Source organism: Caloenas nicobarica, chromosome 29, assembly GCF_036013445.1.
Source record: "Caloenas nicobarica isolate bCalNic1 chromosome 29, bCalNic1.hap1, whole genome shotgun sequence".
Taxonomy (NCBI): Eukaryota; Metazoa; Chordata; class Aves; order Columbiformes; family Columbidae; genus Caloenas; species Caloenas nicobarica.
Window position 1 is genome coordinate 1,409,712 of NC_088273.1, and position 23,514 is coordinate 1,433,225.

A 23,514-nucleotide genomic window follows, 5' to 3' on the forward strand; every position below is an offset into this window, starting at 1 on the left:
CTGCAGCAGAGCAAAGCTGGCTGCTGGGCAGCACACGGGCAAAGGTCCTGCTCCTCACCACATACTCAGCCGTAACACATCAGAGAAAGGAAATGCATTTAAATAGGGGTGATGCCTATGAAAAATCATGTGGCTTAGCTCAGAGGACTCTGTTCTAATTTTAAGTTGCTTTTTCTTGTTTTGAACAGAGCGCATATGCCCAAAAGCAGCAAATGTCCAACAGCAGCTCCATCACCCAGTTCCTCCTCCTGCCATTCGCAGACACACGGGAGCTGCAGCTCTTACACTTCTGGCTCTTCCTGGGCATCTACCTGGCTGCCCTCCTGGGCAACGGCCTCATCATCACCACCATAGCCTGTGACCAGCACCTCCACGCCCCCATGTACTTCTTCCTCCTCAACCTCTCCCTCCTTGACCTGGGGTCCATCTCCACCACTCTCCCCAAATCCATGGCCAACTCCCTGTGGGACACCAGAGCCATCTCCTTTTTGGGATGTGCTGCACAAGTCTTTATGTTTCTCTTTTTCATTTCAGCAGAGTATTCTCTGCTCACCATCATGTCCTATGACCGCTACGTTGCCATCTGCAAACCGCTGCACTATGGGACCCTCTTGGGCAGCAGAGCTTGTGTCCACATGGCAGCAGCTGCCTGGGCCACTGGGTTTCTCAATGCTCTGCTGCACACGGCCAATACATTTTCACTGCCACTGTGCAAGGGCAATGCTGTGGGTCAGTTCTTCTGTGAAATCCCCCAGATCCTCAAGCTCTCCTGCTCACACTCCTACCTCAGAGAAGTCAGGCTTTTTGTCATTAGTGTATTAGTAGAATTTGGGTGTTTTGTTTTCATTGTGGTGTCCTATGTGCAGATCTTCAGGGCTGTGCTGAGGATTCCTTCTGAGCAGGGACGGCACAAAGCCTTTTCCATGTGCCTCCCTCACCTGGCCGTGGTCTCCCTGTTTGTCAGCACTGCCATGTTTGCCTACCTGAAGCCCCCCTCCATCTCTTCCCCATCCATGGACCTGGTGATGGCCGTTCTGTACTCAGTGGTGCCTCCAGCAGTGAACCCCCTCATCTACAGCATGAGGAACCAGGAGCTCAAGGATGCCCTGTGGAAATTGATGAGTGGATTTCTTCTGAAGGTATAAACTGTCTCTATCTTCTTCTACATAAGAGTTATAGTCTACCTCGTTGCAGGTTCATCCTGTCTGCAGTACTTTTTTTCTCTAGTTGTGTTTTTTTCTTATGATAATATTTTAATTCCATTTTTAATTCACTGCTGCTTTTCTTTTCTCATTGAGTGTCTATATCAATGAGGAATCATGCTCTGTGTGTTTAAGCAAAATAAAGGGCCCTTCAGCAAATTGTTTTCTGCTGACATCCTAACTCCAAGGCCTTTTTGGAGCTGCAGGGAGAGTTCCTGTGTGCGTGGTTGGAAGGGAAAAGAGCTCTCGCATGGCAGCACTGCCAGGGAGCAGCAGAACTTGGTCTTCCGGAGATGTTCTCGTTCCACTCCCACACTCTCCTTCTCATCCCTTGTGTTGGTGCAAGGCCTGAGTGCTCTGGCAGCTTGGTCACCGTCCTGCTGTGTGTCAGTCCTGTGAGCGCAGGCAGGGACAGGCAATGGGCACTGCTGTGACAGAGCTGGCCTCAGAACTGCCTTTCCAGAAAGAACGGTCATCTCCTCAGGGCAGTGCATGATGGGTTATATCTTCTTGCAAAATCTGTCTCAAGCATATGCCTACAAAAGTGGCCCACAGATGAAAACACTATTGTACAGCTGAACAGTGTGTGTGTGCAGGGCTGGGCACACAGCAGTGTCCTCTCACAGCCAGGCCTCCTGCCAGAGACCTGCAGGACCAGCAGAGCAGGGGCTGGGCTGTGCCCGTGTGCACTGGACACCCCTTGAGAAGGAGCCTCAGGTCAATCGTCATGGACTGGCCCCTCACAACCACCATTTCCAGCACTGGCATCTCACCCCAGCTCAGAGTTCTTTGTCCCTCTATGGAATTACTCTGAATGAGTAGGTCAGAGGTTCATGTTTGCATTTTACAGATGACATGTAAGCATACACATCATGTATGTGAGGTGACATGAACCCGAGTCAGCACAAACACCATCAGCTATTCCTTGGGTTTCCACGAAGGTCTGTGAGACAGACAGTTTATTGAGGTCACATCATGTTGGGACTAATATCCCATAGGTAACCACCAGAATGCAGCACTGGGATGTGCTTCCTTGAGCCAATGCCCATTCCTAATGATGAGGGATGTCAAAGAAGAATGCAGAACATGATCACACACCATGGGGCTGAGGTGCCTCGCATCCTTTGGGAATAGGAACAGGAGGCCAGAGAGACACTGTGACTCCTGTATCTGCCTGTAAAAGGGAAAGTGTCTGACCCTGAATATCTCAATGTGTTTTAAGAGTCCACGAGGCCAGCTCAGATGTGGGTGCCTGACAGAACCCTGATATTTCTGTGTGTGACTCCAGGGACTCCCAGTGGCCCAGTGAGATTCATCTCAGCTCCCTTGGGCAGGTTCATCGCGAGTGTCCCTATTTGCTACATCACCTTTGCCATCTCCATCACATGCTGTTCTACACAGTCCTACACCTGCCCCTCTTTCCCTGTGGGAAATTCTGGATTGTGGTGTCAAAAGTGCCAGAGTAATCAGAGAGGTTCAGAGGTCTCTTAGAAAGGCAGACGTCAAACCCATATTCAAGAATGGCAGGAAGGAGAACTGGGAGAATTACAGGCTGGTCAGCCTACGTCTGTCCCTGGGAAGGGGATGGGCCACATCCTCCTGCAGCCATTTCCAGGCAGTCGAAGGACAAGGAAGGGATTGCTGAACCCAAATGGCCAGGGGAAAGAAAGGCATGTTGTGTACATGGAGTTTTGCAAGGCCCCAGACATGGTCTCCTGTGGTGGCCTTAGAGCAGATTGGTGAGGTCTGGGATGAAGATGTGGATGTTTTGATGGGTGGGAAGTTGGCTGGATGACCAAGCCCAAATATCATCAGTGGTACAAAGTCCTCTGTTTAGCCAGTTTCTAGTGGCATCCCTCAGTGATGAGTACTTGGGGCAACACTGGTGAATGGGTTTATTCTCCCCCTGCGTCGTGTCACGGAGCACATTTTCAGCTCCTTTGTGGATGATGGAAAGCTGGGCAGAGGCCTAGAACAACCTCACCTGGTGGACCCTGCCCTGAGCAGGAGAGTGAGACAAGATGATGTTCAGGGCCTTCATCAAACCTGAGGTATTATATGATTCAATGAATTTTTACCTTGGAGAAGTGTTTGAAGACAGAATATGTAGTCCTTATCAGTTAGAAGAATGAATCCTGCCTGCAATTGCTAACCTAAAATATGTAAATCCTCTCAGTTTTGGTCACTCTGCTCCTCTAACAAAAATAAAAGTGACTTTTAAAACACCTGATCAGAACGTGCAAAGAATACTGTCCTTGCAGTGCAGACACTCTGGAGCCTGCACAAGTAGTTGAGTCTTGTTTTAACATCTATCTCAAGACTGTTACATAAAGTGTCCTTTAGCAGAACTTTTCTCCTTATACGCTCATTATAATACTAAAATATGCATCCCTAGGATGGGAGACCCAGGCTCAGCCCGGGACCCTTCCTCAACAAGCATGCATGGTGATAAAATAGCTATTTCTCACCATCAGAGCTGAAGAAAAGACTAAAAGGAGTTGTCCTGTGCAGGGACAGGAGTTGGATGCGATGATCCTTATGGGTCCCTTCCAACTCTGGACATTCTAGGATTCTATGAAACACTAGGTCAAAAGTCCATGTTTTCATTGTACAGATGAGTTGTAACCATACACATCACGAGCATGTCCATTGTGTGCATGTGGTGAAATGAACCCAAGTGAGCACAAATGCTATCAGCTATTCCTTGGGGTGCCATAAAGGTCAGTGGAACAGAGATGGTGTTCAGGGGTCTCTTGCAAGATGTGTTTTTGTAGGATTCCATGAATCTTTTCCTTGGAGAGCTCTTTCAAGAGAGAATTGACAGAGGAAGAAGAAAAAGAAAACAACAACAAAAAAAGACAGAAGCAGAGATATAAAATACACCAGTGTAAATATAGCAGCTCCTCTGGGGAACGTTTCTCCACTCAAACCCTTGATCGGAAATCTATTAGATAAATTTGATGAAACCTGCTTAGTTTTATCTGCTCACACACTGGACCACAAGGAGGGTGATGGCTGGGTACGATGTCATGTGCTCAGCTGTGTCTCAGGAACTCATAGTCCAGTAGGAAGCCAATGGCTGTGGAGGGGACTGTGAGGTCACTTGTGCCTCTGCAGGGGATAGGCCAACAGCAGGAACATGGCTGGGAAAGGGACCGGGAGGTCACACATACGAGACAAGCAATCGGGCCCAATCAGCATGATTTATGAAAGGCAAGTCCCACTTGACCAACCTGATCTCCTTCTATGTCAAGGTGACCGGCTTAGCAGATGAGGGAAAGTCTGTCGTGGGGGAGTGAATCCGCCACACAGGCTGTGGATGTTGTGTACTTAGACTTCAGTAGAGCCCTTGACACCGAATCCCACAGCATTCTCCTGGAGAAGCTGCAGCTCATGGCCTGGATGGGTGTATCTGCGATGGATAAAGAACTGGCTGGAGGACCGGGCCAAAGAGTTGTGGTGAACGGAGCCAATCCAGTTGGTGGCCGGTCACGAGTGGTGTTCCCCAGGGCTCAGTATTGGGGCCAGTTCTGTATAATCTCTTTATCAATGATCTGGATGAGGGGATCAAGTGCACCCTCAGTAAGTTTGGAGATGACACCAAATTGGGAGGGAGTGTTGACCTGCTGGAGGGTAGGAAGGCTCTACAGCGGGATCTGGACCAGATAAAATGATGGGCTGAGTGTAGTTGTTTGAGGTTTAACAAGCCCAAGTGCCAGGTCCTGCACTTGGGTCTCAAGAACCCCAGGCAGCGCTACAGGCTGAAGGGAAGCGTGGCTGGAAAGCTGCCTGTCAGAGAGGGATCTGGGGGTGTTGATTCATAGCAGCTAAATATGAGCCAGCATGTGCCTGGGTGGACAAAATGCCAGCAGCATCCTGGCATGCACCAAGAGTAGCGCAGCCAGCAGGACCAGGGTAGTTATCATCCACTTGTAGTTGGCGCTTGTGAGGCCCCCACCTTGAATCCTGAGGTCAGATTTGGGTCCCTCACTATAGGAAACACCTTGAAGTGCTGGAGCAAGTTCAGAGAAGGGCAATGGAGCTGGTGAAGGGGCTGGAGGAAAAGTCTGATGAGGAGCAGGTGAGGGAACTGGGACTGTTTAGTCTGAAGAAAAGAAAGCAGAGGGGAGGCCTTCTCACTCTCTACAACTGCCTGAAAGGAGATTGGAGTATGGAGAGTGTTGGTCTCTCCATGTCTGTCCTGTACTGAGGACCCCAGAGCTGGATGCAGGACTCCAAGTGGGGCCTCACCGGAGTGGGGCAGAATCCCCTCCCTTAACTTGCTCGTCATGCTCCTTTGGATGCAGCCCAAGATATGTTTGGCCATCTGGGCTGCAAGCGCACATTGCTGGCTCCTGTCCAGTCTTTCACCCACCAGGATCCCCAAGTCCTTCTCGTCAGGGCTGCTCTCCATCCCTTCATCCTCCAGCCTGTAATGATAGCAAGGGGGTTGCCCCAACCCAGGTGCAGGACCTTGTGTACGGCCTTGTTGAACCTCAGGAGATTCAAATGGGTCCACTTCTCGAGCTTATCCAGGTCCCTCTGGGTGGCCTTCTGTCCCAGAGGCGTATCAGCAACACCACTCAGTTTGGTGTCATCCGCAAACTTGCTGAGGGTGCACTTGATCCCACTATGTCATTGATGAAGATATTAAACAGTACTGATCCCGGTATGGACCCCTGAGGGACGTCACTTGTCACCAGTGTCCATCGTGCCACTGATCACTGCTTTTTGGGTGTGAACATTGAGACAGTACCTCACCCACGGAACAGTCCAGCCATCAAATCCATATCTCTCCAATTCAGAGAGAAGGATGTTGTGAGGGACCATGTCAAAGTCCAGGTAGATGACATCTATAGCCCTTCCTTTGTCCGCTGATGTAGTTACTCCATCGTAGAAGTCCACTAGGTTAGTCAGGCAGGACTTGCCCTTGGTGAAGCCATGCTGGCTGTCTCAAATCACCTCCCTGTCCTCCTTGTGCCTTAGCACAGCTTCTGGGAGGATCTGTTCCATGATCTTCCCAGGCAAAGGTAACAGATTGACAGGTCAGTACTTTTCAGGGTCCTCCTTTCTACAGCAGAGGAGAGAAACACTGCCACACAGCGCAGCTTGGAATGTGGAAACTGGACATGAGAAGGAAGAAATGTCACTCAAAGGGTAGTGCTGTGGTAGAATAAATCATTCAGAAGGAGCATGAGTTCAGTCAACGACCTTGTGTTCCAAGGAACAGAGCATGGGAGTGGAGACACATCGGTCAATGTATGGAAATACCTGGGTGAGAGCAAGGGGAGGAAGCGAGATGGGTGTCTGCAGCCTGCAGGGAAACAGAAGCAGCTGTGGGACAGTGTAGGACAACCTGTGGTGGAGATGGCAAAGGGCACTGGCAAGGCTGGATGTTCCCAAGAGAACCCAAGTCTTTGTCCCCTTGGCTATGGCAATCATCATGTTGTCCTCAGGCACTGGGGCACCTCATGGCCTCCTTGCACACCCCCAGGAAGGCTGGGAACTGTCACACCATTGTCCTTCACTCAGCATCACACAGCCCACATCCCCCTGCCCCAGGAAGAGCCCTGAGCAATGGGTGAGGGACAGGATCTGCCTTCCCAGGGGCTGGGGGTCAGGCCTTGGCCCCTCTGCTTCATCCAACAAAACCAGGCTTTTCTCAGCACCTCAGCTGCCTGCACATGACCCTTTGTTTATCTGCCATCATGGCCTCCAATTCTCTGCTCTAACGAGTCCCTGGGGAGGCTTTGCTGGTACTTGTCCTCGGTGGAACTCATTAATACTTCAAGGTACTTAGTACTTATTTCTTCTGACTTTGACTTCTGGAAAGGTTTCTGCAATCTTTTCTCAGCACCTGAGGTTCAAGGACTCAGCACCAAATGCACCATGGGGTTCATTACATTGAAGAAAGCTCTAGGAAACCATGTCTTTTATTGTAATTGTCTTCTAGTATTGTACAGTTAATTGGAGGGGTTGCCTATTGTAGTTTCGGAGAGTGATTTCAAAAACCTTCTAATAAAAATTACTATTTTTTTTTTTTCAAAGGGTATAGTTTATTTTTTTTCAGTGTGGAGAAGAGGTGATTGCAGCATTATCTGATATTGTTCCAGGGTCTCTCCTAAGGAGGTCTGGACTGGTTGGAGAAGCTGTCCCTTGAGGTCTGACACTGTGTGGACAACATTGCTCCTCACCTCCCCAACGCCATCATTTCTCTCATTGGCCACCTGGCACTTGCATCCCTTTTCCTTACACCAGACTTCTCCACTGCAGTCTGCAGCTGGATGTTCGGGGCAGAGCTGAAGTAGCTCAGCTGGGAGAGCATCAGACTGAAGATCTAAAGGCCCCTGGTTCATCCCTGGCCTTCGCAATGATTTTCTCCCTTTGACATTTGCGGAGCCCATCTACCTTCTTCCATCCTGCCCTGGCCCTCCTTGCGCCTCCAGCTCTTGCCACAGCACTGCCCATGCCCTGTAGCTGCAGATCTGTGGGTCAGAAGGAGCCTTCTTCTTGCACCACAAGTTCCCGCCTCTCCCTGGGCAGGAATCTCTATTCAGTGCTTTTTTGGGGTGATCTCCAGCTCTCCCTCCTTCTAATCAGCAATCAGGATCTCTGTTTTGTGAGGCCTCTGCAAAGACCCTGTCTCTCTCCTCTTTGTCATTCTCGATGGTGCACAGACTGCTCCCCTCATACACCTCCTTGCCTGGACCTCAGTTCCCAGACCGGAGCATCCTGACCACCATCCCCCCCGGTCCCAGGGCCGGGCACTCTCCTGAGCTGAGGTGTGAGTGGCAGCATCCTCTGTCTGGAGGTTTGTCACAGCTGGGCCTCTGATGTGCCAAGGACAGCTGGCAAAGCCGTGCTGAGCTTCGTCCCCTGGGGAGCATGGGCACCAGTGTTGTTCAGTCACACGCTGTCCTGAGCAGAGTTTTGTGCCTCCCCGCTTTGCCCTCCTGCTGCAATGTTTGATGAATCACAGACACGCTCCTCTCTGGGCATCAGCAGAGAGATACAAGCACAGGGGAATCTGTCTGAGGCCCCACATGAACATCCCTCTGCATCAGTTCCTCCCTGCTGCCAGGGCACAGGTCAGGACAGAAATACCAGCAGTGGCTCCCCTGGGGTCTAGCTTGGAAGTCACCAGCCATCACACTGGGACTCCCAAACAGCCCCAGCTCTACCACTGAATGTCATTTTTACTTTTACTTGCATTTCCTGAGCACTGCACAAGTTGTTGTGTTCTCCATCCTCTCAGCCCAGAGCCAGGGCTCACAGCACAAGTGTCTCAACTGTCCCCCGTTTCCATACCCAAATATTCCAGGGAAGTTGGGCTTTTGTTGTGACTGAGAACAACTGAGAGGAGAGGGACAGACTGCCCAAGCAAAGTTACTGTCTTTTCAGCTTTGAGAATGGGCTTGAAAATGTTTGGCTGCCGGGGTAGTGCCTGCATGACTGTTACTGCTCCAAAAGAGTCCTTCTAGGTTGTTGCTGAGCAAGAACAGGAGAGTCATTGATGAGGACGGGCTTCGGGGACCCATGTGCCTCCTGACCATTGCAGGAGGAGATCTGTGGGCCATCATCACCTCTGGGGCCATCTGGAGTTTAAAGGGCACCTTGACCACCTTAGGGTTCACTTCTGCGGGGTCACAGCCCAGGACTTACCCTGATTGGCAGCTCTGTCATGGCCTCTGCGCTGTGGGACCAGCCTGGCCCAGGCAGGGCCTGGGAGAAAGAGCAGCTGGGAGATCTTGGGGTGAAGAAATGGGCACTGGGGTGCATCATGGGACCTATTAGAGAGCCATTTTGACTAGAAACTGCCTGTGGCAAAGCGGGATGGGAACGTCTCTGTCAGCAGGATTATTCCACAGGGACCACGGGCTCTAGCAGCCCCACAGCCTGACCCCAAACCTGTTGTCCCTGAGACAAACCCCTTCCCCTACCGCCATGTCTTTGTTCTCTGCTGCCCCTGAACAAACTCAGGAAGATTTCCTGATGCCTGGGCAGACACAAACCAGATCCCGGCTAAAGTCCACTGAGACTTTTAATGAGAACAAATATGATGCACAGTGTAAAAACAGGGAAAAAATGGAGGAAACTCTGGGCTGTTTCTGCTGCCCATGGGCAAAGGGAGACGGTTCCCCGGTGCTTACGGCTCTCCCAGCTGCACAGACCTCTCCTCCCTCCCGGCTGCACCCACCTGCACAGCAGGGATGGGCTCTCCTGGCCGGGGGCTCAGGGATTGCTGTGCACCCAGCTCTGTCACAGCCTTTGTGTCCTCACAAGGATGTGCCAGAGAGATCTCTTCAGCATCATCACAGCCCATGCTCCCCAGGGACAGGGATGAGGTGTCTCCTTCAGCTCCAGGGACCGCGGCACTTCTCTGGGAGCACAGGCTGCCCCCTGCAAGCAGCAATGCAGGACATTGCAGTTCACCCCATGGGGTCTGTGCACCACATTCCTCCCTGCTCCTCACCACATTCAGCTCCTTCTTCCACCCTTCAGTCCCTCCATGGGAAACTCGTGGGGCAGGATTCCCCTTCCCAGGAGGTTTATGTCTCAGTACAGCAGCAACTAGGGTGTGAGCAGGGATGGCACCCCAGGAACCAGCAGCGCTAAAATTCCCTCTCACCTCTGGGTGCATCCCTGGGTCCTGCTCCCTCCTCTGGCACCCTGGGCATTTCCCAAGCTCCCTGTCCAGGGGCATCGTCCTCCTCAGGGTGAGAAACCTCCCTGGCATCATCATAGCCCTCTGCTGGGTCATCCCCATGCAGAACAAGAACATCTGAAAAGAGAGGGGAGCTGGTGACAGTGAGAAGATACATCCTGCAGAGCAGAGGATGGGAGGCACTGGTGTTGGCAGCAGCACAGGAGACCCTCAGGTCCTCCCCATCTGACAGTGACACTCAGTGACACCTCTGTCCATCACTTGTCTGCAGGCAGATCAGCCCCTTCCTGCTTCATTACCTGGTGCTGATCCCAGACCATCCTCCTCCTCACGGTACCCAGGGTAGGGCTGCAGCCGGGTCAGGGACTGCTCTGAAGAGGAGCCTGGAGAGATGTGCAGCGGGTGTTATGGAGCAAGCCCACTGACCTGGTTCGTGGCCAGTGCTGCTGGGGAAGGGGGACCCACAGAGCTGGGGCTGCATGGGGAGGAGGGCTGGGAATTCACCCTGTTCCCCTGGGACAAGCTCTGTCTCAAAGGTGCTCCCAGAGCTGCCCCAGGACAGCTCATCCCTCACTGGTCAAGTGGGGTGCAGGGGCAGGAAGAGAGGGGCTGTCCAGCTGCGATCAGCAAAGCTGGTTGGGAGGCAGCTCCTCTCCCGGGCCCAGGACCTGGGTGCTCTCCCCACGGACCACACAGCCCCAGCACTGCAGGGACCACGGGCTGGGGGCTTCAGAGGGTCAGCCCTGGAGTGGGGCCAGGGGAAAGGGTCCTGCAGATGTGCCCACACCCACCTGAGCGACCAAACCTCGCCTGCTTCTCCTGCACTGGGCTGTAACTGATCTCCTCATACACGGCCTCGGGGAAGAGCTCCTGGGCTGTCCTGGAGCCTGGGGACAGAGGCAGGGCTGGCACAGGGACAGGCAGAGAGGCGATGGGACCCCACTGTGCTCCCCCAGACCTGTTCCTTGGCCCAGCCCAGGACTGCTCCAACAGCACAGCCCCACTGTGCTGTCCAGGAACAGCTGCCACATCCCCAGTGAGGGCCACATCACTGTGGAGATGATCTGGGGCAGCATCACACCCTTGGAGACAGCGCCCAAGCCCCTCTGGCCCCTGGGTCATCCCTCCCAGAGTAGCTCCCATGTTTCCGTTTGACATGGAGCTGACCCCTGTCTGTCCCATGAGTCCATAGCAGGGTCCCAGCCTTACCAAGGGCAGGCAGGGCTGGGCAGAGGGTCAGCCTGGAGCCTGACACCGTGGAGATGGGCCCTGCTGCTCTGTGTTCCTCTTGTCTTCTCCTTTTCTCCAGAGCACCCTCCAGCACTACCCAGAGCACTGCCAGCCTTGGCCATCTCCTCCAGGATAACATCTCCCCAGGACAACATCTCCCACACGATAACATCTCCTCCAGGATAATATCTCCCACAAGATAACATCTCCCAAAGGATAATATTTCCCCAAGGATAACATGTTCCCTGGTCCTGCTCTGCCATTTCTCTCCTTGCCCCATCTCTTGCTCCCACCACCTCTGGGCTCTCTCCACCCCTTGCTGCTGGTGCCCGATGGCCAGACAGTCAATGGGGTGCGTGGAACAGGTGGCAGCACACAGTCTCATCCCCTCAGCTCTGCTTGTGCCCCTTACTGACCCCCAGCAGCACCCACAGCCCTTCCAGGAGGCATCACTGGACCTCTGTGGAAGGACCCACCTCTGCGCCCAGCCCTGGCTCTGAGCACTTGCCCGGCCAGCAGGGCCAGGAGCAGGCAGAGAAGGGCCCCCAGGATGATGCAGATGATGACGGGCACTGAGATCCTCCCATTGAGAGTCGGACGGCCCCGGGTGGGATCTGCATGGGCAAGAACATGGAAGAACAGCACCAGCCTTGGGAGAGGTGGAGGCAGCACCAGTCCTGACCCCCATCACACAAGGCAGCAGGCAGTGGAGGGCCCTGGGGGGGAGTGATGGAGAAGCTTCCACCCTGCTGAGTGAATTACAGCCCTCCTCAACCCCCACACAAACACCCCAGTGCCTCCTCCTGGGAGTTTCACACTCCAACAAGGAGCCCCTTCCACCCAACTGTGGGTCAGAGTCTGGCCCTGGGATACCCAGCCCTGGGTGGACGACAAGTTACCTGCTTGGGGTGGGGATGCTGCTGTCCTGGGTGCAGCTGCAGAGGAGGAAAAGGAGAGCTGGGCTGAGAGGGTGGGAGTGCACGTACCAGGGAGCCTCCCCTCCACACACCCATGTGTGTCTGTAGGTGTCCCTGACACATCCCAGCCAAATTGCCCCTCCTGTAGTGCTAGAAAGGGACCCAGGACAGGGCCCGTGGCCTCTGCTCTGGGTGGCCGGCAGGGTGGCACAGGCAGCCCAGGGGATGGCCCTGGAGCTGCAGGGCCCCACGGGCAGTGGCCCAAGGACATCCAGTTCCACCGAGGCTGCTCCCTGCGTGGCACCAGCCTGCTGCACCCCACAGGAACATTCCTGCTCTCGGGAGCTCAGGGGCTGTGCCAGGACCAAGCGGGTGAAAGGCCTTCCCCAGCTCCCTGCCAATACCCGAGCAAGGGGTCCCAGCCCCAGCTCACCTGAGCAGCGCACGGCAGCATCTTCCTTATGCCGGCAAGCACGTCCGTCCCCAGGCCGGGCCCAGCAGTCCTGCAGAGACGACTCCGTCCCCCGGCACTCCACCCGCTCCAGCCAGATGGGGCCTTGCCCCACCCCAAAAGCAGCCTCACGCAGGGCAGACACCGCGGGGCCACAGCCCAGCTGCCTGCACGCCACTTGGGCATCCTGCATGTCCCAGGAGTCATCGCACACTGTCCCCCAGGAGCCGTGATGCCAGAGCTCCACTCTGCCCGAGCACCCGTCCTCGCCTCCCACGGCACGGATCTTCTCCCTGTCTGGAGAAGGCAAAGAGCTCCCATGGCACTCAGACAGCAGAGCCCTGCCAGGCAAGAGGAGCACACAGAGGAGCAGCTCCCTACCTGTGCAGCTGGTGGAGTTGGGGCACGGGGCCAAAGGCTCTGGGGGCATTTCTGGGCGTCTCCCTGAAGAAGGAAACACTGTGGTGAAGGGGCTGGCTCGGGGATTGTGCAGAAGAGAGCGGGGCTGAGCTCTGCTCGTGCCTGTGTGTGCCATCTTGGTCACAGAGCAGCAGGGGGTGTCCATGGAGGGGAGGCTCCTCTGAACCCCATCTGGTCTCTGCTGAGACCTCACTTGGAGATGTCACTGCCTCCCCCAGGCACTGCTGGGTGGCAAGTGCTGCTGGACATGTGGGGCTCTGAGAACTGTGGTCACGTTTGTGCCATCAGCAGCAGAAGAGCCTGACATGGAAATGAAAACCCCTCCAAGCTCTTTCTCTGCATTTGGCTAGTGCCCAGAGGGGAGCAGAAGCTGGGATGACACGGGTCCCCAGTGGCTCAGAATTACCATTGCAGGTGATGTGGGTCTCATCTCGCAGGTCATCGCATGACTGTGGGTCCCAGGGAGCAGAGGGACACTGCCAAAAAGAGATGTTTTTCTCCCCACACTGCACATAATCCAGCCAGGCAGGGCCAGACACGCTGCCATAGGGCAGGACTGTTTCCAGGGATCCTCCGTCCCCACAGCCCAGCTCCTTGCATGCCAGCGACACCGTGTCCAGAGTCATCGAGTTGGAGCAAACACTCCCCCACGTCCCGTTGTAGAAAACCTGCAGGCGCCCGGAGCAGCCGTCACTGTTCTCCAGCCTCAGGGCCACGAACTCTGGGAGGAAAGGCAGCAAGAGGAACAGGCTGGTCTGGGGCTGTGGGAGGCAGGGCACCTCTGCACTCCCCAGGCTGCCAGGCAGGCAGGGCAGGGCCAGCAAGTCCCCCTTGCAGCCAGGGCAGAGAGAAGTCCCTGATGGACACACTCCCCTGCTCTCCCCACTCACCCTGGGGGACAGCTGAGCTCCCCAGGGACCCCAGTGGGACTGAGGGCACCCGTGCATGGGTGTCCATAGGCCGGGCTCAGGCAGGGGCTCAGCCAGGGACAGCCTTGGACATGCCCGGCTTTCCCTGCATCCCAGCCTCTCCAAGAGCCAGGATCCCAGCACATCTCCCAGCACAGACCTGAGCAGATGACGCCCGCGTCCTCTTTGTGCCCGCAGTCGTGCTGCCCCCAGGGCCCGGCAGCGCAGTCCCAGAGAGCAGCTTCGGACCCAGAGCAGTTCACACCGTCCAGCCAGATGTGCCCGGAGCCTTCCCCGAACTGAGCGGAGCCGGCCGCCTCCACTGGCCCTCCGCAGCCCAGCTGGTGGCAAACGACGGCGGCATCAGACAGGTCCCAGCCATCGTCACAGACGGTCCCCCAGCTGCCCTGGTAGTAGATCTCCACTCTCCCTGCGCAGCGCCCGGACCCGTTCACCAGCCGGACCCACCGGCTCCCTGCAGTGGGGAGAAACCCCAGGTGATGTCAGGGGGTGTCTGCCCCCCACCCCATCATCTGGGGGCTCGTGCAGCACCGCTCACCCCAGCAAATGACTCCCACGTCCTCCACAACCCCTCCCAACAGCAAACTCCCGGGCAGGGAGGTGTTGCAGAGGGTCAGGCTGGCCTCGTGCCCTGCGCACCGGACCCCTCGCAGCCCCACAGGGCCCGTCCCTCGCTCAGGCTTTGGGGGGTTGTAGGCTTTTTCTGCCTCTCCACACCGCAGCTGCCGGCACACCACGCTGGCCTCCTGCACGTCCCACTGGTCGTCCAGGACTCTGCCCCACGTCCCACGCTGGAAGATCTCCACTCGCCCGTCGCACCGGCTCCCTCCGCCCACCAGCCGCAGGGACGCAGAGTCGGCTGGGCCTGGGGACAGCAGAGGAGCCACAGCCATCAGCGGCACCGGGCAGCACGGCAGCCTCCAGGGAGGAGGGCAAGGGGGGATTGTCCGACCAGACAGGACAAGATTGAGCCCTGTGCTGACGAGAAGCCAGGGCAAAGCCCAGGCCCTGTCTGCAGCTCACACCCAGGTCTGCTGCTGCTGGGTGGTGGGATGAGGCTCTGCAGGGCTCTCTGTGGGGATGGGATGTGGCTGTCTGCAGCCACAGGGATGGAGCAGAGCCCCACCGACCTGTCCTGGGCTCATCCTATGTAGCACAGGCCTGGCAGTGGTGCTGGGGCCTGAGGCGCTGCCCTGGGGACAGGTGTCTGCCTCTGTTCAGACCTCAGCTCTCCCAGAGCAGAGCGGTCAGTGTGAGCAGGGAAAGCCCCCCAGGGATCCTCCAGGGAGAAATTCAGCCTGGCGCTGCCATGTGACCCAGCTTTGGGTGGCCATGTCTCCCACAAAGGGAAATGGAGCTAATGCACCATTTTCCCAGCACTCACCTGAGCAAATGACAGCAGCGTTGTTCCTGTGGGAGCATGGGGAGGCCCCCAGGGTGGTCACTGGGCACTGTCCCAGGTGGGCTTCAGTCCCGTCACAGTGGAACGAGTCTCTCCAGACAGGGCCAGTGTATCTCCCAAAATGTTCTCCTCCAGGAGTGGACTCAGCAAACCCACAGTGGAGTTGACGACACAGAACGTGGGCATCTGAGAGATCCCAGCGGGAGGCACAGAGGGTTCCCCAGGTCCCCAGCACCTGGACCTCCAGCCTCCCTGCACAGGCTGTGCTGCCGTTCACCAGCCTGAACGCTGTGTACTCTGGGGACAGAGGAGGAGAGAGGGTGGGTTGGTGCTTTTGTAGCCTCGGTAGTCAGCGGAGAGTCCAAAGGGACAGATGCCTTTCTTCTCCTTGTGCATGGTTTTTGTGCTGGAGATGGTGCAATGATCCCTCCTGTCCTACACCCACCCAGCCTGGTTCTTCCTCTGTTCGCAAGCCCTGGCACAAGCCCCAGTGTTCACCACCCCACCCTGAGTCCTTACGTGTGCAGCTGACAGCAGCGCTGTTCATCTGGGTGCAGGCCTGGTCCCGGGAGGACCCCGTGGGGCAGGAGGACAGGAGGGACTCATTTCCCACACACTGCAGCTCTCCATCCCACATGGGACCAACCCCTTCTCCAAAGTGACCTCCTCCAGACACAGGCAGGGCCAGACCGCACTGCAGCTCCCTGCAGAGCACCTCAGCAGCTTTGGGGCCAAAGTGGGAATCACAAACAGTTTTCCACTGGTCCCCATCACGGATCTCCACACGTCCTGAGCAGCGGCTCTTCCTTCCCATCAGACGGAAAAATCCTGGAAAAAAAACCACCACAGAAACTGAGAGTTCCCAGAGCCCTCTGGCAGTTACATGCCCACGTCCCACATCACCTCCGAACAAGCCGTGGCCAAAGTGCCCATTGCACATCCCAGAGGAAGCTGTTGGGGAAGGGCTGGTGCCAGAAACTGATCCAAAACTCCTCCTCCCCTTGTCTACACCACCAGAGCACCCGAGGTGTGTATCTGTCACACACTCACAGCCACAGGTGCTGCTCACACAAAGGGCTCCCACACAAGCTCCTCTGTGCTGCCTGGCACGGTCCCCCCAGCACCGCAGCCGTGTGAGCAGTTGGGGTCCAGGAGAACTGGCCCAGATGACGACAAAGATGCAGCTGCTCAGCCCCTGCAGAGCTTGGGCCAGGCAGGACCATCATCACCTGGGTGCAAACAGAAACGCACTCTGCTCCCAGGGGTGTTTCTGAGTGTTGGAAGGTTCCTTTTAGGTGGGAGATATCCCAGAGCACAGATATGGAGCAACTGTTATCATGGCTGGCGCTCTCCAGAGCCCTCCCCTGTCTGCTCGAGGGGGATGTTCTCATCCAGGGACACCGTGCTCTGCCCAGGGGTGCACAGGTCCCAGGCCAATGGTCAGGCAGGGGACAGGAGACCCGCATGTCCCCCTGGCCTCACGCTGCCTCAGAGGGTGACAGCAGCACGGACGAGAGTCAGTAAGTGCTGGCAAAGACCCTGTTTCATGGGTCAGTGTGGGGAGCTGTGGGCAGGCAGGAGGGGTTGGGCAGCTTGTCAGTGCTGCCTGCATGGGATCCTGTCCCCACAGGGATGTCATAGCTTTCCCCAGGGACCAGTTACACCAGCAATGACAGTCCCAGTTCAGCAGCATGACTGGCCACACTAGGCCCAGATCTACCATGTTTGTTTTTTGCTGAGAGCACCGACATGTCACTTCTTGCATCCCAGCCCCAAAGTTAGGTATTAGGCTGACCCCTTACCTGAACACGTCACTCCAGCATCGAGATTGTGACCACAGTTATGTTCACCCCATCCTGCATGTTTGCAGTCAGACAGGGCAGATTCGGTGCCATTACAGCCGACGTCATCCATCCAAATGGGGCCAGATCCTGCCCCAAAGTGTCCGTACTGAGGAGCTCCAACAGCAGACCCACAGCCCAGCTGCTTACAAACCACTGCTGCATCGTTCATGTCCCAGTAGTGACCACACACAGTCCCCCACTGTTCATGCTGTTTCACCTCCACTCTCCCAGCACAGCGCCTGTCGCCATCCGCCAGCCTCACCTCCGCAGCACCTTCAAACACTGACACAGGACCAGTCAGATCAGCATCACACCCCAGCACTGTGGGTGTCAGGATGGGATCCCCCTCCTGTCCAGACTGTCCCCAATATGGTTCAGAGGTCCTTTGCATCCCCACGGGCTGTGCAAGGCCGGGGTGACCAGCTCCAGCCCTCCGGGGACATTTGTGACCCCAGAGCTTTCAGCACGTCCTTCTACCATTACAGACCCTTCAAGCTGCCCCTGGCTCAGACCCACCTAGAGCACCCACTCCTCCCAGGCCAGCACCCTAGGAAGAGACCTGTCCCTAGGGATTCCCAAGCACACTCTGCTGTTTCTCCCAGGGCCCCCAGCTCCCCTGGACCACAGTCCACCCTGGGCACCTCCCACATCATCATCTCAGGCCTTTGTGTATCCCCTGTAGAGCAACATGTTGATCCCAGGGAGCCCTCCCAGCCCATGGCCCCTCTTTGTCCTTGGGCGTCAGCCCAGCCCTGCCCTTCTCTATGATCCCAGGAACGTCACATCTCAGACAGCCTGTGGGAACAGATGCCCCAGTTCCCTTGTCTCCACAAAAACCAACTGTCCCCTCCTCAGGCAGAAGCTCTCCCCGGTGTTCAACACCCCACCCCGAGTCCTTACGTGTGCAGCTGACAGCAGCGCTGTTCATCTGGGTGCAGGCCTGGTCCCAAGAGGGCCCCGTGGGGCAGGAGGACAGGAGGGACTCATTCCCCACACACTGCAGCTCTCCATCCCACATGGGACCAACCCCTTCTCCAAAGTGACCTCCTCCAGACACAGGCAGGGCCACGCCGCACTGCAGCTCCCTGCAGACCACCTCGGCAGCTTTGGGGCCAAAGTGGGAATCACAAACAGTTTTCCACTGGTCCCCATCACGGATCTCCACATGTCCTGAGCAGCGGCTCTTCCTTCCCATCAGACGGAAAAATCCTGGAAAAAAACACCAAACAACATGGGAGTTCCCAGAGCCCTCTGGCAGTTACATGCCCACGTCCCACATCACCTCCGAGCAAGCCATTACCAAAGTGCCCATTGCACATCCCAGAGGAAGCTGTTGGGGAAGGGCTGGTGCCAGAAACACATCCAAGACTCCTCCTCCCCTTGTCTACACCACCAGAGCACCCGAGGTGTGTGTCTGCCACACACTCACAGCCACAGGTGCTGCTCACACAAAGGGCTCCCACACAAGCTCCTCTGTGCTGCCTGGCACGGTCCCCCCAGCACCGCAGCCGTGTGAGCAGTTGGGGTCCAGGAGAACTGGCCCAGATGATGATGAAGCTGCAGCTGCTCAGCCCCTGCAGAGCTTGGGCCAGGCAGGACCATCATCACCTGCGTGCAAACAGAAGCGCACTCTGCTCCCAGGAGTGTTCCTGGGGTGTTGGGAGGTTCCTTTTAGGTGGGAGATGTCCCAGAGCACACATATGGAGCAACTGCTATCATGGCTGGTGCTCTCCAGAGCCCTCCCCTGCCTGCTCGAGGGGGATGTTCTCATCCAGGGACACCGTGCTCTGCCCAGGGGTGCACAGGTCCCAGGCCAATGGTCAGGCAGGGGACAGGAGACCCGCATGTCCCCCTGGCCTCACGCTGCCTCAGAGGGTGACAGCAGCACGGACGAGAGTCAGTAAGTGCTGGCAAAGACCCTGTTTCATGGGTCAGTGTGGGGAGCTGTGGGCAGGCAGGAGGGGTTGGGCAGCTGGTCAGCGCTGCCTGCATGGAGTCCTGTCCCCACAGGGCTGTCACAGCTCCAGGGATGTCTCAGGACCAGCCTGTGCATGCAGTGATACGGAAGAAGCAGCCAGAGTCAAGCAGCTGCCAAGCTCCTAAAGCCTCACAGATCGGGACCACACAGCCGAGCCCTGGATTTGGGCAGCGAGGGACCGTGTGTCGCCTGCTCCTCTGCGCAGGGCCCAGCGCTCATGCTCTCTGAAAAGTCCCTCCAAGGCCATCGATGTACACATGTCCCTGAAGGGGAACATCCAGCGTGATCAGCCCTCTCATGCTCTTCCTCCAAGATGTGGGGTGCCAGCATGTTCCCCCATGGTGTTTCCAGCTCAGGGATCCTCAGCCTTGTTGGCTGGGAACTGGCGGAATGAGTGGGGACGGACAGAGACCAGCAGACACTCCAGAGCAGAATGGAGGATTCACGTGCAGCCCAAGACACCAACTGAGGTGGGGCAGAGACACTGTGGCAGGGTTAGTTCACCCTGGGGTAGGTTCCTTCTGGGCTTTCCCAGGGACTGGGAACATGAGCAATGACAGTCCCAGCTCAGCAGCTCGACCAGCATCACTGGCACGTTCTCTGGCTTATGCTTTTTGTTCCCTGAGGGCACAGCCAGGTCCCTTCCCCCATCGCAGCCCCGAAGTTAGGTATTAGTCTGACCCCTTACCTGAACATGTCACTCCAGCATCAAAACTGTGATCACAGTCGTGTTCACCCCATCCTGCATGTTTGCAGTCAGACAGGGCAGATTCGGTGCCATTACAGCCAACATAACTCATCCAAATGGGGCCAGATCCTGCCCCAAAGTGTCCATACTGAGGAGCTACAACAGCAGACCCACAGCCCAGCTGCTTACAAACCACTGCTGCATCGTTCATGTCCCAGTAGTCACCACACACAGTCCCCCACTGTCCCTGGTGTTTCACCTCCACTCTCCCAGCACAGCACCTGCCGCCATCCGCCAGCCTCACCTCCGCAGCACCTTCAAACACCAACACGGGATGAGTCAGGAGAGCGCCGAGCCCCAGTGCTGCAGGTCTGGGGGAACCTCCTGCCTGCACTGAATCAGATGTACCAGGGTTGGAGCCCCCTCCCCTCCAGGCTGTCCCCAGAGCAGCGCGAGGGTCCCTTCTGTCCCCACAGCTGCGCAAGGCTGGGGGTGCCCACGTCCAGCACTGCTGGGTCATTCTCCATCCCACCACACAAGGCACCTCTTCCCACCCAAAAGGCCACCTGCCCCGCACCCATGCCCACCCACACACTGCCCAGCCCTGCACTGGGCACCTGCTGCCCCCAGACCAGCACCCCCTGAACAGCCCCGTGTACCCAGGGCTGCAGCTTCCCCTGCAAACCACCTGCCCCAGCACCATCCAAACCCGGCCCAGCCCCAGGGCTTTCCCTGTTCCCACTGAGACCATCCACAGGATCACACATCCCCTCCTCTCCTGGTGTCAGCCCAGCCCCTGCACTGGGCCAGGCCCCCCAGGAAGGACGTCTCCCCACTGCAGAAGTCCCCATCCTCTTCCCTCTGCGGGGCACAAACTGCTCTCGTGGGGTCAGGGCTCCCATGGAACAAGGGGCGCTGAGCAGCACACAAACCCTCTGGGGCACCCCAGAGGTTGGCAGTGGCCTGGGGATCTCTGGGTGCTGCCATCACCAGTGAGGCCACCACTGGCTCCAGAGGCAGAGTGCTGGGAACAAGGGGGTCCAAAATGGTACCCCAGGAGAGGGTGTCTGTGAATCCAGCCAGGCACAGGCTGCCCTGAACACTGGAGCCCTGGAAAAGGAGATACTCTCTCCCACCCAGATAGGCACAGGGAAGGGCACAGGCTCCATGGATCTGAGCACCTTCTGCCCCTTGTCTCAGCAGCACCTGCAAAGAAACCCCATTCCCAGACAGATCCCCATGACCACACTGGTACCCGCTGGCCCTGGGCGGTGGGACAAGGGAGTCAGCACTTACCCCTGCACAGCTGTACCCAGAGGAGCAGCCACAGCGTCTGAGGGGACAGGAGTCCCTCTGTGCCCATCCTGAGCCTCCTGCCCTGATGGCGCATCCCTCTGTGCCGCACTCCCTGCCGCAGCTCCAGGGACTCGTGGGAACAATGATAACGGGAGGGCAATATATCTCTGCAGATGTCCCCCAGCTACAGGAGGAGCCAATCGAAGCAGCAGCACCTTTTTAGACATTATCGGGAGCTATCTCCCCTCCGACACAGCCCAGTCCTCCAATGAACTTCTCCAGCGCCATTCATGACCATATATGAGGGACGGCTCCGCTGCAGGTGTCACATCACTGTGCTGGTGGAACGTCACAGGACAGGGCTGGTTGTAGTGGGGCAAACAATTTTTTACTCCTTGAGCCCTGTGGTGGGGACCAGGAGCACTGAGCATGTCCTGTGACAGACTATCCAAGAGCTCGAGGTAGGGAGCGTCCAAACACTCCTGTGCTATAAGACCAAAGGGGCTGCGACTGCACCGGGGCTGTGTCAGGAAGGGAAGGAAACAGCCCCTGTGACAGACCCCACTGTGCTGGGAGCAGCAGCTGGGAAAGGGCCTTAGCCCAGGGCAGAGCCCCATCCCAGGAGCGCTGGCTCACCCACCGCTCCCTGGAGAGCCCACGGAAGGTCCCTCGCAGGAGCTGGAGCTGGGACACGTCCCTGTCCTGGCAGCAGACGTGCAGCCCAGGGGCTCAGACGCGTCCCTGCCTGTCAGTGTGTCACCGAGGGGCCGTTATTCCCCACGGGTGGATCAGAGCTGCAGCCTGCAGGTGCACAAACCACAGCCCCCGCGCTCCCCCCGCGGCGCCCGGGCAGGAAGTCTGTGGTTTCCTCCGGGCGCCGTGCCCGGGCACATCCCTGCGGTGCCCCCGAGCCACCCCCACCCCGACGGCTGCAGCCAGGGCTGCAGGGGCTGCTCCTTCGGCCTCGCAGACACGGGGCCGGGCAGCTCCGGTACCTCGTGGGGACCCTGTGACAGCACATGGACGGTCTGCACCGAGCTCCATGGCCATGGGGTGTCACCGGTGACGTGAGCACTGCACCCTCCTACTGCCAGTGCTGGGTGTGCATGGGTTATACTGACAGTGACCTCACAGCTCCTACTGCCACCGCTGTGTGCTCATTGGTTACACTGACAGTGACCTCACACCCTCGAGTGCCACTGCCGTGTGCTCATTGGTTACACTGACAGTGACCTCACAGCCTCCACTGCCACCGCTGTGTGCTCATTGGTTACACTGACAGTGACCTCACAGGTCCCACTGCCACCGCTGTGTGCTCATTGGTTACACTGACAGTGACCTCACACCTCTACTGCCACCGCTGTGTGCTCATTGGTTACACTGACAGTGACCTCACAGCTCCTACTGCCACCGCTGTGTGCTCATTGGTTATACTGACAGTGACCTCACACCTCTACTGCCACTGCTGTGTGCTCATTGGTTACACTGACAGTGACCTCACACCTCTACTGCCACCGCTGTGTGCTCATTGGTTATACTGACGGTGACCTCACACCTCTACTGCCACGACTGTGTGCTCATTGGTTACACTGACGGTGACCTCACAGCTCCCACTGCCACCGCTGTGTGTTCATTGGTTACACTGACAGTGACCTCACAGCTCCTACTGCCACCGCTGTGTGCTCATTGGTTATACTGACAGTGACCTCACAGCTCCTACTGCCACCGCTGTGTGCTCATTGGTTATACTGACAGTGACCTCACACCTCTACTGCCACCACTGTGTGCTCATTGGTTACACTGTCACACGTGTGTGTGCAATCTGTGGACTTCTGCTGACAATGGTTCCAAAAAGCTGAAGTTGGGTGGGGTATAAATATGGTTTTGTGACATCAGGAGCACCCACATGAGCCATGTGTCTGTTCCTGGCCCATCTACTACTCAGCCACTGGTGATGTCATAATATCTATGTCTGATATTGGCCTGCTCCTGGCCTGTTGGCTATTCAGACACCATTGACCGCAAAACCACCTACATGAACTATGGGCCTGCTCCTAGCCTATTGGCTATTCAGACACCAATGACCACAAAACCACCTACACAATCTATGGGTCTGCTCCTGGCCTGTTGGCTATTCAGACACCACTGACCGCAAAACCACCTACACAAACTATGGGCCTGCTCCTGCCCTATCACTGCTCAGGCAGCAGTGACATTACAAGCACCTACACATGCCATGGGCCTACTCCAGGCCTGTGAGCTACTCAGGGGTGGCTGACTCAGACACCTGGTGACCTCCCCAGCACCTGTAAGGACGTGCACCTGGTCCTGGCCCATCAGCCATTCAGCCAGGACTGACATCACAAGTACATCCCAAGCCACGTTTCTCCCTCTTGCCTTCAGCTCCTCAGGCACCAGTGACCTGACCACGTCACATCCACCCACTTGCTGTCTGCTCGCCTGCGAGACACAAAGGCACAAGTGACCTCACA

At 56.8% G+C, this 23,514-nt stretch overlaps 1 protein-coding gene and 1 pseudogene across 1 annotated transcript; one reads left to right on the forward strand and one right to left on the reverse strand.

Annotated features, from left to right (window-relative positions):
* The first annotated feature begins 212 nt into the window (after positions 1-212).
* On the forward strand, positions 213-1,145 carry LOC135999664 (olfactory receptor 14A16-like). Its single transcript, XM_065653224.1, has one exon. It carries the CDS (start codon positions 213-215, stop codon positions 1,143-1,145), a length of 933 nt encoding a protein of 310 aa, XP_065509296.1.
* Positions 1,146-9,348: 8,203 nt separating this feature from the next.
* Positions 9,349-22,072, reverse strand: LOC135999665 (scavenger receptor cysteine-rich type 1 protein M130-like; annotated as a pseudogene).
* Between the last annotated feature and the right edge of the window lie 1,442 nt (positions 22,073-23,514).